General features: G+C 29.7%; 1 protein-coding gene and 1 long non-coding RNA gene across 3 annotated transcripts; both read left to right on the top strand.

Moving 5' to 3' along the window:
• Positions 1–9,139: 9,139 nt before the first annotated feature.
• Positions 9,140–14,485, top strand: LOC129318843 (uncharacterized). 2 transcript variants are annotated; one of them, XR_008595321.1, is made up of 2 exons: positions 9,140–9,246; positions 13,157–14,485. XR_008595321.1 is itself a non-coding variant. In XM_054963817.1 (2 exons), the coding sequence occupies exons 1-2, from the start codon at positions 9,390–9,392 to the stop codon at positions 13,551–13,553; spliced, it is 408 nt and encodes a 135-aa protein (XP_054819792.1). In that variant the 5' UTR covers positions 9,253–9,389; the 3' UTR covers positions 13,554–14,485. The 2 variants fall into 2 exon arrangements, 1 of the variants encoding a protein (XP_054819792.1); XM_054963817.1 differs by lacking the exon at positions 9,140–9,246 and adding an exon at positions 9,253–9,400.
• On the top strand, positions 9,407–12,273 carry LOC129318844 (uncharacterized). The gene is made up of 3 exons (XR_008595322.1): positions 9,407–10,532; positions 11,367–11,426; positions 12,224–12,273. It is a non-coding gene; the product is annotated as an uncharacterized LOC129318844 (long non-coding RNA).
• Positions 14,486–21,608: the final 7,123 nt, after the last annotated feature.

Consider the following 21,608-nt stretch of genomic DNA (forward strand, 5'->3'; position numbering starts at 1 on the left):
TTTAGTAGAAGATGTTTCTACTTCGTCATTAACCACAATGTTGTCTTCTTATGCCACTTAAATTCTTTTTTCTATAATAAAAAGTTTAAGTGAGTTGGATTTGGAGACTCGCCAGGGTTAGGGCGTGCCTTCAATTTCAAAGAATGCTTATAGAAATACTTACAGATTGCTCACCAATAAGGTCCTTAATTTTAAATTATAAGTCTATTAAATTTAAATTTACATTATTAATTTTTGATATATAAATTTATATTATATTTAAATAATTTTAATTATTTTTATATTTTATACTTCCACTGATTTAGTGTCCTACATCTGCCACTGCATTTAAGTGAAATATAAAAATTAATTTTTATTATTTTTATATTTCTTTGGCGGTGTTGAACCTGATTGATTTGAGTCACAAGTTCTAGCTTTCGGTGTCTGTAATAGTCACCTCCCCCATATAACTATTGGACTTACCAAAATATCTTTTCTGATCCTTGTTATAAGTCATTTCTATTAATATTATCAATATAATGTAAAAAAAATTACAAAGAATAAAAGTGTGTATAATTTCAAATATGTCCCTATATAACAAATCCAAAAATTAATATCGTGTTACTTTTTTTTTCCTCTTGTGAAAGATAATTTTAAAAATACTTTTCAAATCTTATATAAAAAGCCACATTATGACTTATAAATGAGATCAAATAAATATTTTAAAATATGCCTTATAAATGGGATAGGAGGGAGTAAACAGATACATAATTGATAGCAAATAGGATATTAATATTATTTGGCATTCCTATATCAGCAAAATAAGGAAATCCGTCTAGTCACAACGTCACAATTCACAGACAATTCTCAGGAAAATAACATAATTGGTATTTTTTCACCTTAACCTTAAAATAAAATATTAAGAATGGTTGGAGGATTTTCCCATTGCCGGTTTTCACAACAACTAAATATCCATTTTGAAGAGGTTGTTATACGTGTGGAATCTCTTTATAAATAGGGGTGCCTGTTATGAGTCAAAAACACATCGAATGAAAAAGGAAAAGAACAACCAAGGTGTCAAGTACATTAAAACAAATGAAACAAGTACAATAAACATAGACTGAATATACAAATAGTGAAACCCACTAAACCACTTACAACACAAACATAAGGACACAATTAAGCGGATAAACGAAGTGAGACATCTCTACATACCGCATATTCTCACTACCACGAAAAAGGCAATATTTGCCAGTTTTTTTTTTTTTTTTAGCCCTACTTGGTGATGCCATATATTCAAGGTTCCATTATAACTTTCATTCTTTACACGTCTCACATATTTATTCTTTTTAATCCGCAATCTAATTTTTAGACTATTATTTGAAATTCAGTTTTTTTTTTTTTTACTCCTAAGACTTGAGCAAGAAATATTACGCAAAAACTAGATTAGATCATGTTTGTGTCTAACCCGAGGCCCGATTTGATCTTACATCGGGCTAAATATTACTGCTCATGATCTTGCCCAATTCAACATGAACACGACATTTCTTGCACAACCTTAAATACGTGCTTATGAAGTATAAGAAATTTGGTGTTGGGTACTCTGAGGAGTATGGGTTTTATATATATATATATATATATAATAGAAACTTAAAAAATTACATGTTCCATGTACTTAAACTAATATTAACCTGGAAAAAAACTAATATTATATGTATACCTTAAATCTTATTTAGTAGAGTGTCTCAATTAAAAAATTTTATTAATTACACTCTCTTATTAAGGGTGTATTTGAAAAAATCTTATCAATTGCACATTGAAAAATCCAAAATATCTTATATTTTTTAACATCTTACCTCATGAAAAATGTTTTATATCTTTAAATGGAGGGAATATATTTTTGTTTAATATACATGCAGTATAAAAACGTATACGTATGTGTATGGAGGGGAGGAATCAGTTATTAAAAAACATGTGGGACTACAAACGCATAGGCACACACAATAGCAATATACCCTCATGCATGAAAATTGCAATGAAGTTTTTTTTTTTTTTTGGGAGAGGGCATGTATAAGTAGGTTCGCCCTTGCTGTTAAATATTTGCAAATACTTAATGGTTATTACCAAATAATTATAAAGTATATTTGGTAAAAACCAAGTCCAAGTCCAAGCCTAATAAAAATTTACCATGAATAGGTTCTTTAGAAATAATTGTCATGGATTTGCCAATACCTGACGGTTATTTTCAAATAATTTTCAAGTATTTATGATTTTTTTTATAGATGGGAGCTGTTCCATTGCAAATTTTTTACAAACTACAAATAGAATAGCCTAGAAAATTGACAATAGCAATAATATGAATATATTTTATTAAAATTCTAGTTTCCAAATATAGTGAAATTCTAGTATCAATATCAACTCATCTCTCTTCATTCATTTGAAATTTTTTGAACTACTCAAACAAAGAATATTTAATACATGAATTTTAAATATGAGATTTGAAATGCTAAAATTCAAATTCAAATTCAAATCCAAATCCACTAATCCAAATGCTAGTTGGAAGCACTTCTCCCTTTCTTCTAGTTCTGAATATATCATATCACATGCCTAAAAAGATTAATACCAAATGGAAAGGAGTTCATTTTTGGCTTTGTCCCTTGCATTATAATTAAAAGAATTGACAATTCAGGAAAGGAAGAATGACCAGTTAGGTCTCAAAAGAATGAATTATCATAGTTAGGTCCCTGACAAAAATTTTTACAAAATAAATTATAAATATCAATTCAAATAGTTACAAATAGAAATTTCTGTTACAATCTAAGAGTTACATTTGATATTTAAATATTTATTTGCAATTGAAACTCCTAAATTTGTAGTAATTTGGACCAATATTTTCAACATATTTTTTAAAAAAAATTATCAAGGACTTAACTGTCATTAATTCATTACTTTGGGACTTAACTATCATTCTCCCTTTAGGAAATGAATCAGCTAAAATTGATAAAACTATAATATCTAAACCGTATCTTTTAGTTTCATTGTACTGAATCAGAAACCTTCATCCCAATTAAGCCTTTCAAAGAATTTCTCCGTCAAGTTTTCAGAGTTATATATTCATATACAAATTAAAATTATTTGTTTGAAATAATAATTTACAATTGTTAATTTTAAGGTGCAGTGGATTCATAAAACACAAAATAGAAAGTGATGAATTTAATCATACGAAAAGGAATGAAACAAACATTAAGAAACATCTTCAAAACGTGTGAATTTCATATTGTCGTCAAAGTAATATTTGTTCCTTATTGTAGTTGCTGAATACTCAAAAAGTTGCTTCTAAAATTTTATCGGAAGCACCTTGTGAGTAAACTAGTTGCAGACAAATATATACAGTTTTGAAACTACTTCCAACAAATTCAAATGGTATGTTTGGATTAATAGGGATTTAGATCAAATCACTCATTTGAATATACAAAAATTTACGGATCCATTTCTTAGTATATTTCTTTTATAATTTTAAATTCTCTCAACACCCTAGTTATTAGAAATTCTAATCACTCCAAACCTCTTGTTCTTTTCATGATTTCACTATTGATGCCTCTATGATTCCTGCATTTTTTCTTATTTCTCGTTCTCATCCTTCATTGATTGAAACATAGAGATAAATTCATCACTTTCAATTTTTCTTATTTCTTCTTCATTTATTTGAAATTTTTTAAACTACCTAAACAAAGAATTTTAAATACATAAATTTTAAATGTGATATTTGTAATGAATGCAATATCTTGAATCTAAAATTCAAATCCAATTTCATCAATCCAAACTCTTCCTTTAGAAAATCCATAGATCTTTTATTGATTAAATAAGGGTAAAGGTGTATTTTTGCCTTTGATATTTTCTTTGAGGACCACCCAATACCCTGAGATATTTCACCTTGCATTTTCACCTCTTAAGCAATTAATTTGCAAAAAAAAAATTCCCAATGTTAAATCATCAAATGTTGACTACTGTTAAGTTGAGGAGAGAGGAAGAAATCAAACCCAAAACATGCCAGGTGGCACCCAACATGAATCCTAGTAGAAGAGTGTAGTGACTTGTGAAAGGCAAAATAGAGATTCATTTGGCACACTGTTAGCACCATCAATCTAGATAGAAAAAGCTCAAGGGTTTGTTGGGATCCATCTCCTCCACAACACCATTGCAATGGATTTATGAATCAAATATATCCATAAGAAAATCAATAAAATCAAATATAAGCAACAAAATTGAACAATCTATATTCAGCAAAATCGAACATTTTAGTCAACAAAATCAAACTAGATTTTGAGTCATAGCGATCGAACCAATCATGGTTTACAAATTCAACAATCAACAAAGCTAGCAAGCTAACAAGATCATAGTTTACAGATTCAACAATCAACAAATTGAACATATTATTCAACAACCTTTGTCTGACAAAATTGCAAAAGATGAAGAATTGAGTATATTCAAAAATAAGAAAAGAAACCCAAAGGAGAAGGAAACCAAATCAACAAAGGAGGATCAAAGTAGATCTAGGTTGGGGATTCTTGGATTGCGAAGACATGAACTTGAATGAGTTTGAACTAGATTTGAGGCATGATGGCTGAGCGAGTGTTGTACTTCTCTATGAGAGAAGCCTTACCCAATATGATGATGCCAGCTCACCATAGTTTCGCAACCACATGGGACCTTCAAACCCCATAACACCAATGACCTTGCGCTCTTGACCTTCAAACCTAGCAATGTGAACAACCTTGTGCTCTCAACCTTTGAACCCAATAACACAAACAACTATCAAATCCTTCCTCTCTCGATCAGCTTCTTCCTCTGCTTGAGCTCTCATGTCAAGTTCACTTCTAGTACGTTGTGACGCTGGAGCAATGGTGACTTTGCTAGAGGATGGTGAGTGATGATGAGCAAGGAGATGGAGATGAAGTTTGAAGGAGCTTGAAGACTGAAGGAGAATGAGAAGGATATAGAAGCAAAAGGAGATGAAAGTTCATATTCGGTCAAATTCCCTTTTTGTGCTTCTATTTTTCAATCAACAAGTCAACTAAATCTAGGTGGCATGACAAGTGAAATTTTTCAGTCAAACTTCAATCCTAGTTAGCATTATCCAATGGTCAACATTAGGTATTTAATGTGAGGGTAATAGATGCTCCGAATAAATTACTTAAGGGGTGAAAGTGCTACATGAAATACCTTAGGATATTGGCCATAGGTGCTCCTTGGAGAAAATGTTAAGGGAAAAAATGCACTTTTACCTATTAAATAATGTTGAAAAATTAGTAAAAAATCGTCTAGATTCCAAATATAATCCTCAGCCTTACAGGTTACACGCTTTATAACAAATTGAGAGGAAATATAGAGATTTAATTTGAAAGCATTATGCGGACTAACATATTTAGCATATTCAACTATAGAAGTGAACTAACTTTTTATCCTTATTTAATTTATTCGTATATTTTGCTTAACAAGGAATTAACTTTAAATATCCGACAACAATGAATTAAATTTTGGACCAACTTTGAGTCCTATATATTCATCTACTTACCCACACAAAACAAAGATCGACATCAAAAATTATATTAAACTTGATCACTGTATTGTTGTTCTCAGTCATTGTAGAAATGGCAAAGATTTCATTCAAACCTATCTTCTTCCTTCTTGTCATTGTCATCTTAGGTGAATTCATCAACAACTCTTCGTTGATATTCAAATTCTAATATTTATGAAAATTTTGGCGGCTTCAGCATGTGTGTGTTAACGTATGTATGCACACAGATATAGATGCATGCATGTGTAGACATAAAAGAAAAACATAACTATTAGTCTCTATAATTTTAACATGTTTTGATATAGGTCCTCGTAGTTTTTTATGGCTCCAAGTCCTTCTAGTTTACCCTATCTGCAATATTAGTTTTTCTATTTTTGAATATGCTTGAAAAGTCGATGAAAAGACACTAACAGTATTAAATATGTTGACCTATGACTAACATTGTTAATTTGTGCTAAGGTAAAATTATGATTCAACAGATTAACAGTGTTGTCCATCCCATTCTGTTTCATATGTCATGTTTGAATCTACTGAATTATAATCTCACCTCAACACAAAGATTAAGGGCATTAGTCATAGGTTAGCATATTTAACATTGTAAATGCCCCTTATTCAGTGGTGGAGATAGAAGGACCAGGAGGAGCCACCACACCCCCTAATTTTTTTTTTAAAAATTCTTAGTCAAATATAAGGAAGTTATATATTTTCAACCCTCCTAAGTTAGCACATTAAGCTCGGAGACTCTACGAGAGTTCTCATTTTAATTCTACATGTAATCTTTTACATATATATAATGCGATTGCTTCAATTCTTAAAAATATAACTATGATATATTTTACATTCAATGATGAAAGAAATTGTAATAATTATTATTAACAAACTTTTTCAAGCATTGCAACAAAAAATACCAAGATATATTGAATATTGTGTACTTGATATCTATCATAAAATCTCTTATTCAAAAGTTAAGAGATTATGGTTAAGATATTCTTCTGGAAACAATGTATTTTTTTAATAATCAAGTTATAAAATTCATTTTAAGAATGGTTTTTACTATGATATAATTTGATCTTATTGATATAAAGATTTTGTAAAAATTGAGCATAATTACTGTGTTGATATATTTATTATTGTCGTCAATTGACAATAGAAAGAATTAAATAGTAAATTCAATGAACAAGCAATAGAGTTTCTTAAATTGAACATCATTCAATGCTTAAAAGGAAGAAGAATTTTTCATCCATTTAATGATAGTTTATGTTAAAAAGAAAATTGCTAAAAAAATTATCATAAAAATGATAATTGGTGATTTTTATGACATAAAAAATTAATGAACAAAATTTAAAAATAAAAGTACATATATATTTATAAAATTGAATATATATATATATATATATGTATATGTTGAAATATTTATATTATACTATTAATAAATTTAAAAATTTACTTTCCTTTGATTATCTTATATACTTTATCATCTCAGCCTTCTTAATTAAACTTTTTGGCTCCGCCCCTATCCTTATGGTATAAATACTCAACTTGGAATGCCTATAAGAGCGGTCTGCCATAGAAGTGCTCCCTGAGGCCACCCTTACCCACTACAGGAGCACTTCCATATTTTTTTTTTTAGTTGCATCAATCAAGGCTCTAATGCTATTGTGCACCAAAAAAAAAACATAATCAATAAATATCAATATAAAATATCAAAAATATATAAAGTTATACTATTTACAAGTTGTTAACGGTATCTGTCATTCATTATTTCTTTATCTTATTTTTTTTTCTTGGTTTTTTGGGTCCATGATTGAATAATTCATGATATTAGGTTATATTCATATATATATATATATATATTAAATATGTTTGAAGGTAGTCTACTTTGGCAACGAGATCATGTGAAGCTGCGAGATGCGTAAAGGTTTTGGATGCGAATCAGTGCCTTCTTGCGAAGTACCAAGAAGATTGCTTTAACCTCAAAGGAGAACAAGGAGGTCGTGGAATATGCATAGAAATTGGAAACAACTCATCAAGACATTATCAATGTCAATGCATCTATAATTGTTGAAGTCTCTATTATTCTCTTATTTTTACTACAAACTATCGCTCAATAGTTAATATGATATTTATATGTGTTCTGTTTCTGAACACACTTTCATGTACGTTCATAATTGAGTAATAACAAATAAAGGTTGTGACTGTGTGTGTTTAATCTCTTTTCACCATGTTATGTGTCGTTTAAGAAATTTGATTAATTAATTAATTAATTTTTTTTTGTTGATTTAGATAGCAATTCTGACTAAAAGAAAAGTAAAAGGATCGCTTTCAGAATTTATGATACAAATCTTTCGCATTTAGCTTTGGTTTGGTTTGATAGAAATTAGTAGTTGCTACTTGCTTGTCATTCTTGTTTTGGATCCTTTTACTTTTCTTGTTTAAGTTATATATTGCCATAAGTATAAATTAACTAATGTATCATAATTAACACATGCACCCTTCATATCCTCGATTAATATAATCTGACACATTATTGTTTTTTTATTTGATATCATAACTAATGTATCATCTGATACTTTTATCCCATGTCCATGTTGCTGTCAATGTGGTCATATATGTATGTGATTTGTTGTAAGTATCTCTATGAGTAATCTTTGAAATTTGAGGTATACTTTGCTTAAGTCTCTAAGACTCAACTCACCTAAATTTTTTATTTAAAAAATTATGATTAATTTTTTAGAAGAAATTGGAACATTAAATTAAAAATAGACCAAAGAAGTTGAAATAAAAGACTTGGGGAAATCTAACAAACTTGGTAAGAATTGGAAGTTGCACTAAAAAGGTATCCTATCCTAATATTCTTTCAAAAATGTGTATTACTAAAATGTAAGCTTGTGTGCTGCACGAGTTGAAAAAATGACAAGAATTATTTATAATATATCAATATATCACAACTACATCATAATATAAATTATATATATAAATAAAGCTAAATTATACATTGTTCTCCTGAACTTTGAATTATGTATACATAACCTCCTTAACCTTTGAGATTTTACAATGAACCCCTCTCAACTCTTATATTTAAGTAAATAACTCTATATGATTAATTTTATACATTAATTATCTATACATAACTTAAAGTTTAGGGGTTATCCGTATATCAATCAAAGTTTGAGGGCTTAAATGCATACAAAAATAAAGTTTAAGAGAATATATAATTAATGGCTAAAAATTATTTGCATAAACTTGAAAACTCAATGAGGTTTATTATTAAATTTTAAAAGTTAAAGAGGTTATTTGTATATGCATGGTTCATAGTTTAGGGGGATTGTGTGTAATTTAGTTTATAAATAAAAAAGAACTTAAATAATAATAAACAAACAAAAAGAAAGAGCGAAAGACTGAGATTGGTAAAAGAAGCAGACAAATTGGTTTTCGACCAAAAAATAAGAAGTGTAAATAAAATCATACTTTTTTATGTTAAAACAACTTCACCACTAGGTCCGGACATGGAAAATATATTTCTCATTCAAGGAGTACTATGAAAGCCCAATGGAGCAATAGATGGGCCTAAGTCCAACTTGACTTAATAGTTACTGAAACAGGAGATGCCGCAGGCTTGGGAGCATACTGAAGAAGCTGGAACGAAGCCGGGTGAAAAAATCTGGAGAGTCTTGGAGTTAGCTTCCAAGGTGAGATTCTGAGTTTTCGCATGCTTATTTTGATTCCCTATTTCCGTTACAAATGTAGCTGAAGTAAGAAGGACGAGGGAGTAAAGATGGTCTGAATTGGGAATTCAGCTTATGGTCTTTTGTGGATTTTGGTTGTCGCATCTATGCAGAGTAGGTATATCGTCCCCTTCCTCATTCATCTTGATAGAACTGTGATTTGGAGGAACCGATTTCGTAATGATCTTCGTAAAGTGTTAATATCGTTTTAACTTCAATATTCTAGTATGATTTAACCTCAATGGGTTCCAAAACTTAATCCCGAGTGTGCTGCTGCACAAAGTTCTGGGCTTGCTGTGCAATTGCTTGTAACATGTTCTAATTGGATCCTTCTATGAAAAATCATGAGTTCAAAGTGATGCTTATATTTCTATGGTTCATATGATTTTACCTTGCCTTTCGAATAAACTTTACACCAAACTGCCGAGCAAATGTTTGTCTGATAGTTCGTAATATAATAATTTTTTGCTTTCTAGTTGACCTTGTGGCAGCTTCCTATGTCAATGCTTACTAACACTGTTGACTGTTGCTATTGCTGCTGCTAATAGAGTTAGAGATTGCTTCCGCTCCTTTTATTTTATTTTTCTAAAGACTTTTAGGGGTTTCAGATTTCTCATTCTTGAAAACCTAGCTGTGAGTTTCCCATAGACTTGCCTTCCATACTATATTCTTGAATTAACTGAGCATTGGTGGTGACGGTGACTATGATTAGAGCATTAGTGAGCTTAGTACTTAACAGTTTATTTCTTTCTTTGTTCCTAAATAAAACATACCCTTTAACAGTGGTTTGATTCAATAGTTGGTATGCATGCCTTGCATAAACCTTAATCTTGTGTTAAGGCTTATTTCCCAAATAAAGCATGTCCATCTTAAGCTTGAGGAAATGATCCTTTGTCTCTGGCTTTGCATGTGACAATTGTTCTTGCTGTCAAAGATTTAATTCTGGTTTTGCTTTGATAAAATGAACCATTGGCCTTAGCTTTGCATGAGAAAAACTTGTTTTAGTGGCAGTAAATGTGTAGGTACTGTTTAAATTCTAAAATGTTTCATATTTATATATTTTATGCATCTGTGATTGATTTTAGTTTCTGTATAGGCAGATTCTGTTTTGGGTTATTAAATTAGGTAACGGGAGTGATTGTATTACTTACAATCTCCATTTACTTATATATACAATTGGCATTGGAGTATCCTTTCACGCTCAAGCTGTTTCCTTGATAGCGTAGCTCAATGTCCATGATTTCATTTAGGTATCGTAGTTCTTTTCACTGCTTCCTAGTGCTTATATCCTGGGTTGGGATGGAAATGGCTTACAAGTTTAACCACATAATGTATATTCAACTGTGTACATCAAACTACCAACTACACTTGAGTATGAGACTTTTTTCATGTGTTTTATGTCAAAATTCCTTTGTAGTTCGCATGTTTTTACTCAGGTTATATGGCCTTTGATTACAAGGTGTCTATGAATTTATAGTCTTTCATGTTAAAATGCTTAAGGATTTTACTTATGTGGGTCTTTTGTGACAAACAATAGCCTCTTTGAGTGATTTCTATTTATCTTGATCCCAAGATATATTTTGTTTCCCTCATGTCCTTCGTTTCAAAGTTCAAATATAACCAGTCTTTGATCGTTGTAACTACCTTAAAGTTGTTTACATAGAGACATTTCTTGTTTAGGCATGGTTCCTAGCTTCCTCTCTTGCTAGTTTGATCATTTGATTTTGACCAATGTATCATAATCTAGTATGCCATGTATCAAAATTTAAATTTGATGAACTTAAAATAAGAAAGCAAGAACATGAATTCAAATCATAATTATACAATAAAAGAAAGAAACAGTCTTAAATAAAACCAAAACCAAGGAAATCAGTCCCATCGCAAATGTCTGTGACATTATTGTGAATATTAACATTAATATGACACTTTACTAAAGAAGTAACAATTACATGATTTTGTTGGATATCTAGAGTGTGCAGCACATCATGTAGTGCTGGGTTTTGTCCTTTTGGCAATGTCAACTTGCGGATTCCAATCCCTTAAATGATTATATATTAATAAAGATATATTTTGAAATATTGTAGTTTGACTTGGTGGTATTGTGCTCTCCAGCTAAGGAGGCTGTTTTCCTTGTGTTAAGTTTGGTAAGAGATAACCATGTTTAATTTTTACCTTGTATATCTAATGAATTGGTTTGAGTATTTTCTATATTTTAATAATATTGGGATGTGTGTGTGTGTAGCTAAGCATAACAATCTGTACTTGGATAAGTGGATTATTTTGTGAAATGACTTGTTGAGAATTTTGTTGATTGATAATGATATGGTGTTTTAAACTAAGAATATTTTATGTATTTTTGTAAGGAACTAATAAATGTTAATTTTTGAAATGCAATGGATATATGTCGTGAACTGTTGTATGGGATGGCGTTGTATGAATTGTTGGGTTTATTGTGTAATGGTTTAGTTCTTTTTTTACCATGTGGTATACTGGTATGCCAATACTAGGCACCCTGTTGTTGGTTATTCTTAAGGCCCTTAGTATTTCCTTTCCTTAACTAGAATTAGAGGGAGCCCTTGAGACATATGGTACATCTTTAAGGAGTGTTAATGAAAGGAAATACATGGACCGATGATGAGCTCTGTGCCTTTGACCAGGCTGTATTTTACCATTAGTGAGTTTAAAGATATCTAGTCACATGGATGTGTCCGATTTAATTATAGTAATCAATAGAATTGGTCGTAGGTAATAAGGAGGATATAAGAAAGGATTTGTGTTATTGTGTTTGATTTATGATTATTGAGATTGAAAGATGGTATCTGTGTGAGATATGAAACCATTAATTTCACTTAATTAACTCTAAATCAACCTTGTATGTTTGTAGAAATTGAACTGTGGTTACTGGCCCATGTGTCTCATTATATAATTTTAATAATTTTAGGTGAGGTTTCTTTTGTAGCAAAGGGGAAGCACGGAGCTTGATTTGAATACCCTCTAATTTCCACTTGTGTTAAAATTTTATATTTCCAGATTAGAGCCCCCTTGTATTTCATTACTTTTGATTTATGTTTATATAATTGTTTACTGCTAGGAGTGCTGTTAGTTGTGGCCTATGATGCTATTGCATGTGACTATGTATGAGAAGCTATTTTGATGGCTTTGTTTAGATGTATGTATGTGGGATATTTTTAGCAATTGGATTATTTGAAGTATGTTGAGATTATTGGGCTTTTGAAAGACATGAATGTCTTGAGCTTTAAATATGCCCTAACCTGCTAAATTTGATTTAGTTATAGTTTGATATATAATGAGGATTTATCATATTTATTTTTATCTAATCATGGTAGACTCTTCTATCATGGTAGGGATTTTGCATTGTTTCAAGTTATTTGTTCAATTCATAATAATCTTGGTCATAGTTTAATCTTTTCTATCGAGGTTAGTCTGGTTTATAACTGTATTTATGTTGCTTTTATAAGGATGATTGACTTTTTAGTATATTTTTGTTCTTATTTACCATGGATGTTGACTTGTTAATTGGTTCAATTTTTTTTATCATGGTAGTTATTTTTATTTGTTTGTTTTTTTATTATCATAGTAATGTTGTTTAAAGTGTGTTTTGGAAATTAGGTGTTGCAATTTGGAAATTAGTTTGTTTTTATCGGATAAAAGGTGATTTGGAAAAGAAGGTGTTATATTTTGATATCAAAGCCCTCACATTTGAGGTTGTGGTTTTTTGTTACATCATTCATTAGATATACTAGAAATATGCAATGTTTGCACAATTACTTCTCCTTAAACTATTTAGATAGCTGGGTTGTGTGGTTAGTATATTGGTAGGTTTCACCCTTTTTTGGTTGACTTGTATCTTTAGGAGAGAAGATGGTGAACACACGCCGTACTCAACTACAAATAACCATCTACCTCAGGACAACGATGCTCTCTTGAGTGAGATAAGGGATATGATTTTAAGAATGAAAGAGAAAGTGGAACAACATGAGGAGTTGAATCGAATAAGAGGACTGGGTAATCAAGATAATATCCTTGAGAATGACGGACTTCCTAGTGACAATCAATCAAAGGTAGGTCACTATATGGAGGACCAATCAACTGGTAAAGGTTCTTCACAACAGCAGCAGCTTACCGTATCCAACATGTCAGTATGGAGGATCTTTAGGACGTTCAACCCGCCTACCTTTGATGGTTCCTTTAAGTCATCAGTAGGGAAGGCGTGGATTGATCGATTAGAAACAATTTTCACTGTGGTTTAGTCTACTTCACAACAAAAGGTAATGACGGCAGTGTTATTAACTTATTATTAGAAGGAAGTGCAATGGATTGGTAGAGTGGTGTAAGTCCCATTCATAGGTCATGGATTTCTTGGAAGGAGTTTAAAGCCAAATTCTCCCAATTCTTCCCTACTGAATTGTTGCAATATGAAAAAGAGGGCGAATTTCATGACTTTAAACAAGGCAATCTTGATGAGGAAGGGATTGAGAATGAACGATGGCAATAGTCTCACGGCAGATTCTCTTCTTTCACGGGTCCTTTTGGAGGTATTAGCAAAAAAAAAAAAAAAAAAACAGTTACCATTTTGGGATCCCAGGGAGCTCAAGGCAGAGAAGGGGTAACTGGGCAGAGAGTTTGTTTCAAATGTGGCAAGGTAGGTCACATACCTCGTTTTTGTATGGAAGGGCAGTAAGGTACATTAGAGGCTTGCTTCACCATTCTTGGCAGAGGATTCGCCACAACTCAAGAGGGGTTGGAGCATCTCTGGATCATATACGACCATATGATCACATTTCAAGGCTCAAAAACTCTGCTATGTTTGACTCAAGAGGGGAGTTTAGATTTGTAAACTTCGTATTTTTGGTTGAGTGTATCCTCAGACAAAGATTCCATCTAGTGAGATAAGAATTGGAGGCATCAAAAAGGGTAAGGATTATGCATAAATTGTTTGTTTATTTTAATGATTTAATTATTTCTTTATTCTGAGAAACTGTATTTCCACTATTCTAAGTTGCAAAACATATTGTGAAAGATGTGTATATGTACATATATCTATGGTTTGTAGAACAACTTATTGATTGGTTTGCTAGTATACATTAGAATATTCTTATATTAGTGAGATGTAAGATCTTATTTATTTCTTATAATTTTCAAGTGAGGGTTGTAGTAGGTCACAAGGGAAGGTGCTGAAGAATTGAGTAGTTGTGGCTCTTTTTAGGTCACAAGGGAATGCACTTGAGCACAGCGTGCTCATCAACCTACAAAGGTGATTTGAGCCTTTTATTTCTTTTTAAATGATGGCTGCCGTTGATTCAAAATTATTTTTAAATATTTCTAATTATAAAAAAGTATAATATTAAATGTGAACTATTTTTTATGCTTATTCGAGGATAAATATCATGTTACTTATCACCCTTAATAAGATTTGGATAGTTTGAATTTAATCTTTTTATCTTTATTTTAACTTTATTAAAATAAAAATATGTAAAAAAATATACAAATCTTTAATAAATCTCTTTATCATCAATTTTGACCAATACAAATTTAATTTAAATAACTCAATTTAATATTAATTTTTTAATAATTTTTAAAAATTGATTATTGGAAAAATGACAATAAATTTTTAAATATATAAATGATAATTTAATCTCTTAAAATGTTATAATTCTCTTTAAAGTCTTTAAAGATTTTTCAGTCATTAATTGATTTATATAAATTATCAAATTGTCTTTATTGAAAATAAATGATTCACAAGTTTTGTTTTAATATTTACAACTTTTCTTTGCATATTCGCAACAATATAATAGTAAATTACAACTTCATATGTTAATTTTTTATTTATTATTACATTATTGTGAATATAAGAAAAAAATTGTAAATATTTAAATAAAACTTGTGAATTATTTATTTTCAACAAAGGCAATTTGATAATTTATATAAATTTATTAATAACAAAAAAATCTCTAGAAATTTGAGGGGAATTATGACATGTTTAGGGACCAAATTATCATTTATATATTTTAAAAGAATTTTATTGTCATTTTCCCTTGATTATTTAGATGTACTTTGAATAATATGGATATAATCTAGAATTTTTAATTTAATACTAAATTTTTTATAATTTTAACTAATTGATCATTTGGATGTACTTTGGAAAATTCAAATTTAATATTATAATTTTTATTTTGATTAATATAATATAAAAATATTTTAAAAAATAATTTTTAATTAATGGTAGGGATCATTTGAGGAATAATGAAAGGCCCAGTTCACACTGCAAGAGTGATGAGCATGGTGCTTATCAGCAGAATGCAGAAGAAGATGATGATGATGATGATGATGATGATGATGATGATGATGATATCTATTTGATTTGAGAGTGATTTCCTATTCTCCCCTTTTGCTTTGTACTTGATTGATTTCATGGACTTGGGATTTTAATGGTTATTTACATGTTTGTTTTCTAAATCCCTTGTTAGGATCGGAGTAGTGTGTCTAGGGTGTTTCTAATCTTTTCTTGCGTTATATTTTATTCAAGTTGATTTGTTGTTTTGCAACTCTTTTGGAGTATTTTATCACTTTTACTTTTTTTTTTGTTCCTTGTGTATATATGGCCAATATATTTTGTATCTATGAGGTTGCTTGAAATAGTGGAAGGAGAAGAGTGAGCCTAAATCTAGAAAAGTAATCATAAACAATTAAATTATGAATAATTTAGGGGTAACCATAGCTTAATGATTAGTTAGAGGGTTGGAATTAGTGGAAACTAATTTAACTTTAATTAAATATAACTTAATATATTCTTGGGCTTTGGGCCCCATTTTGTACCAAAAAAAAAACAACTTAATTAGGTAATCAAGTCACTTTCATAGCAATTGCCGCTTTAATTGAGCAGAACATTTGGATCGGTGAACCCTTTAACAAATTTACTGATGTGATTTTTAAAATCCATAAGTAATTTTATTATATATATATAACAGCATTTAATGGTTGGGATAAATTAAAACCTGTTATTATTGCTGCTATTGGGATAAATAAGGCAAATTTTTAGTACATAGAAATATTGAAATAATTATTTTGCATATAGCGTAGATATGATATGAGTCAATAACAAGTTAATGTACATTTGAGATTGAACTATTTTCATAGAAGCACCCACTGTTCTAACTAAATTTTTTGTCATAGCAATATCTCCCTTGAAATATAATTAAGTTGTAACAATATTGCTCCTAAAATTAAACGGGCTAACGTTGACTGTTAACTTATTTAGAAATAAGTTTGATTCAAATCATAGCAACATTGCCCTTGAAATAATTGAATCATACCAATTTTGCCTTTGAAGCAATTGAATGTAGCAATGTCATCCCCAATGTCAAGTATGAGTTAGCAAAGTTAAAAGTCAATGTTTATCCGTTTAATATTAAGAACAACATTGTTATAATTTAATTATTTTAAAAACAAAATTGCCATGATAAAGAATTTAGGACACTGAATGCTCTTACAAAAATAATTCAGAGGTAAAAAATAAACCTTAACCCTTAATAATATGAAGATTGAAACAGTCTAACTGCAGCTTTTTTTTTTTCTAGGTGTTATTGTCATAAAATTACTTATGGACTTTAAAAATCACATTAGTAAATTTTAATATATCACATTAGTTGTTCAAATGGAATAATTGAGTTGTATACGATTCATTCATGAAGACAGGGTAATTTTCTTCAATTGATGATGACAGGCGACTTGAGCAGCACTTCATCGTGGACGCGTGAAGTTGGGTCCTATCGAGTAGGTAATTAAGTCATTCTCCTTCAAAATTAATTTCCTTCTCAAACTTATTTTTGACTACTTAGGTTCCGTTTCAGGGAAAAACTTTTAAGAATTATTGTCTAATGTTGAGATTTAATGATAAAATTAGATTTAGTAAAGATGTGTAACTGATGTCTAGAGAAATTTTTTATTAAATCTAATCACCAAGTATGGACGGTCTAGATTTAATTTAGATTTTCCAAATTCAATACTAATATGTTTTGTAATTTTGATATGAAATATGTACTATCCAGAATATATTTAGATAGTCAATTTATAAAAAGTATTAAATTTAAATCACCTGTATTAAATCTAGACTTTTCAAATTAATAATGAAACATATTTATTAAAATTTTTATATATTTTTATGATTTTTATAATAAATATAAAAAATAAAGAAGAATGGTATAAAAGGAATTTGGTTGAGTTATTTACAAAGTTTGAAAGTATGCTAGTTTTAATTACTTTAGGATGAAATTTTTATAACAAATAGTTTAGATTAATGGGTTGTTTTTGGAAAATAGTTCAAGAGTAAAAATACATCTTAAGTCGGATCGACCTGATACTTAATGTCAGAAAAAATATGCCACATTTTAATTATTTTAAAAGTTAAATTTATATGACAAATAATTTAAGACACTAGATGCTCTTTAAAAAATAATTCAGGGGCCAAAGTACACCTTAAACCTTATAAAAATTATACTTATCATAAATTTTATATTGTAATAATAACTTTATAGTTTTTTTTTGGATAAATTGATCTACTAGCCCAAAAAAAATCTTATATCCAAAAATATGGACCAAATTTTTTAAATTTAGGTGTGGCTAGTTCACATTGATATACAAAAAGTTTATCATTAAAAATTTATAAGAGATTTATCATTGATATACAATAATATATCATTGATAAATATAATAAATTTATCATAGTGTAAAATATAATAAATATCATGCTACTTGCTTAATTTGATCTTGAGCTTTATCTACAAAGAGTTTCTTTTTCTTTTTCTTTTTCTTTTTGCATTACTATATTGACACAAGCAAAGTTTGAAAGATTATTGACTACCTCGCAAGTAAGATGAATCTGTCAGGACTATAAGCTGATGCTCCATCATATTCAAACAAATTTATCACGACTCTCACGATGGCGACTTGGCCCAAAACTTTATTGTTTTTATTTTAATATGTGGCACAGATTTTAGATGACAATATTGCATACAGTGACGTAGAACAATAAAATCAGGTGTGATGCATGTGTACACCAGAATACTAGTTGAGGGGGAAAAAAGAGCCCGACAACATGTATATCCATCTTACGTTTGCAGCTATTTCATTAAACCAAACATGTGGATGCCTTTTGGGTAAGCCTCGTAACAGTGTTACCTACCCACTTGAAGATATTTATCATTCACTTTTTTTCTATTCTTGTGTGTTTATTTCTCGATCTCATCCACCTACATTCTTTGTTTTTTTATTAATATATTCTCCATATTTTTTATGAATATAAAATTCACATTGACGACAAATAAACAAAGAAGTTTGAAGTCCACAAACAATTATATACACATGGCAGCCCCATGTGGGTGGGGCAGACGTTCACTGACTCATTTAATCAAGGGTAATTTTAGTTAAAAAAATTAATACCTCATTAACTTATTTTTTCATTATAATTAAAAACGGCAACAACAAACATAAAATTTTCCCCTTGAGGTGAATGAACGGTATGGAGCAAATTATCCGATTACACACTCAAAAAATCGACTACTAGAGTCTATATTATAACTCATTTATAAGGTACAACAAATACACCTTACAAGTAAGGAAATTAGAAAAGGGAGAATGATAATTAAATCTTAAGGGATTGATTAATTTAAATTAAGTCCCAACTAACTTCAAAGTGCCAATAAAGTCCCTTGAACTTTCAGTGGGAAAATAAGCCTAACAGCTGGAGGGATTTATAAGTTCAACTTCCAAAATTTTCATATTTGTTGTTATGCATTTGCAACTTGCTTTCTAAATTCTAACAAGGAATACAAATAATCATCTTTAATATTAAAAAAATATTAAGTCTAATAACTCTAAGGATTTGTAAGTTTGGCTCTCAATTTTGTAACTTTTTGTTATTATGTTTTTGTAACTTGTTTTTAAAATTTTAATTAAAAAAATGTATTGATTTATACTATACTACAATTTTCTTAAACCATTTGAACTCTTGCATATTTTTGAAAATTTTTATTTATATCATTATAGACTAATTATTATTAATTGAGCTCTCTTGCTTTTATACAGTAAAGCTATTTTAAAAATGTAATGTTAAAAATAGTGAAAAAATTCAAATAATATATTTTTAGATATAAATGTATAAATTATTTTCTTAAAAGATGTCTCTCAGAACTTTCATTTCTTAAAAGTGTGAGTAATGAATGAAGTTATGAGTCTCATATATGTAGAGATTGAATCACAAGTTGTACTTACACTTAATGAATAATGTATTGATGTATTAATATATTGATACTTTGACTTAAGATTTCAAAATATTTATTCATCATAACACATCAGACTTGTAGTGTTTGAGTAAATATTTTTGAAGGAATACACTTTGGTAATTGTTTTTATTTTTATTTTTTTAAAGACTGGGTCAATTTGCCTATGAAATCAGTCACTCCCAGCGAGTGTATAATTTCACGCTATAAACATCAATAAGTTCTCTCAAAAGATTTGCTGCACTCGTAATTCTATCCGGACTAATTAGTTTCAATTTAGATAATAAGCTGTTTAATACCTAAAAATATTAGGAAAAATGACAGTTATGTTGGCGGGGATGTCTCTTTGAAGATCAACAGAAGTAGAGATAAAGAATAAAGTCTGTAAAATGTCTTCAAGGCGTGAGTAGCATTTTCCTTTAAGCTTAATTTGTTCCACCAATTCCAATTTTCATGTGCAAGTTAGGCTGATGGAGAATTTCCTTCAAGATTATAGTGAAGACCCTTGAGTATGGTTTGCAATACTAAGACTCAATCTAAGACAACAATAGTTTTTTTAAGTGATAATTTTACTTTATCTTTAATGCAGTTAAAGAAGAAAAGCAAAGAGTTTCAATAGATTGATACAATCTTGGATCTTCCAAATGAGTGACACTGAGTGACTGAGGGGTATTTATAGATACTAAAATGATGACTTGAAATGATATCGTTTACTTAATAAAATTCTCCTTAAAAGTTATAATCAATGTTGGTTCATAACCCTTATATTAGTTCATGAACAACCTTATGTTAATTCATGAATATTGCTATCATAGTTCATGAACCAATGTAGTTTAATAATTAATATTAATCAAGAGTTATTTAAAATAACTTTCCATGAAAGGAAAACATCATTTCAATATATGTAGAGCTTTCTTGAAATACATTTCATTTTATCAAGTAACACCTTTTAGTTTTATAACTCTTTAAAGGTGCTTTTAGCATTTAGAGAAACAAGATCTTGGTGACTATAACTCTCTATATAACCGTTCATAACAACTCCTTAATTTATAAGGATGTGACTTCTAAAAAGGACATGATTTTTCAAAAAGATATTTTTTCATTTTGAAAATATTCCAACAATCCCCTACCATTTTTAAAATTATTACAAACTCTTATCACTTCAGAATTCTCATATTTTTGGTAAAAATGTTTAAAGGACTTGAACCTTTATTTAGTAAGATAGACATGGTTTCACTCATCTAAAATAATATGGTAGACTTTGAACCCATTATTCCATTTTAACAGGTGTACATGACTTTTGCATTAGATCTTGAACCATTGTATGCCACTTAAGCTGATACGTTTACTTGGCCTTGCGTACATATCCTTTTCATGAGAGTTTTCAGAGTCAAGCCCTTAGACTCCTAGAAGCCACACCGCTTCAGCCCCATATAAGTAGTTTCTGTCAAGAACACTACCATTATCAATGCTCTAGCAAATATATACTCACGAGTCTATTAAGAGTTAAATATCAACTTTTACCCTTTTAATCTCATTTGTCACCAGATACTTTTCAACCGTGAGATGTATTTAAAATGTCAAGTAATAGCAATCACTCTAATAGTGTACTTTCACCATTGAACTTGATGACAACCAAGTGAGTCAAGTTTCTACTGGTGGTTAAGGTTTATAGGACTTCGATCCCATCTCCTTTGATATTTTCACTATACCCCTTGCCAGCCCTTTCGTCAAAGGATCTACAGGATTTAATTTTGATCATATATAACTAATGGAATTTTCACCATTCATAACTCTTTTACGTAGCTATGCCTTAATTTATCATGGCTTTCCCTTTATAAACTTGGCTATAAGCCTCTGAAAATGTACCCTAGCTATCACAATTGATACATATTCCTACCAGCTTCATATTATAATCGAATGATACATAGATATGAGAACAATCAAAACAATTAACATGCCATCAATATACAAACAAATCATGCATGGCACTTTTTCTAGCGTTAAATTTACCATTGCAAATAATTA

The sequence above is a fragment of the Prosopis cineraria genome, unplaced genomic scaffold (assembly GCF_029017545.1).
Source record: "Prosopis cineraria cultivar Desert tree isolate PC_DT_omini unplaced genomic scaffold, ASM2901754v1 PC8, whole genome shotgun sequence".
Taxonomy (NCBI): domain Eukaryota; kingdom Viridiplantae; phylum Streptophyta; class Magnoliopsida; order Fabales; family Fabaceae; genus Prosopis; species Prosopis cineraria.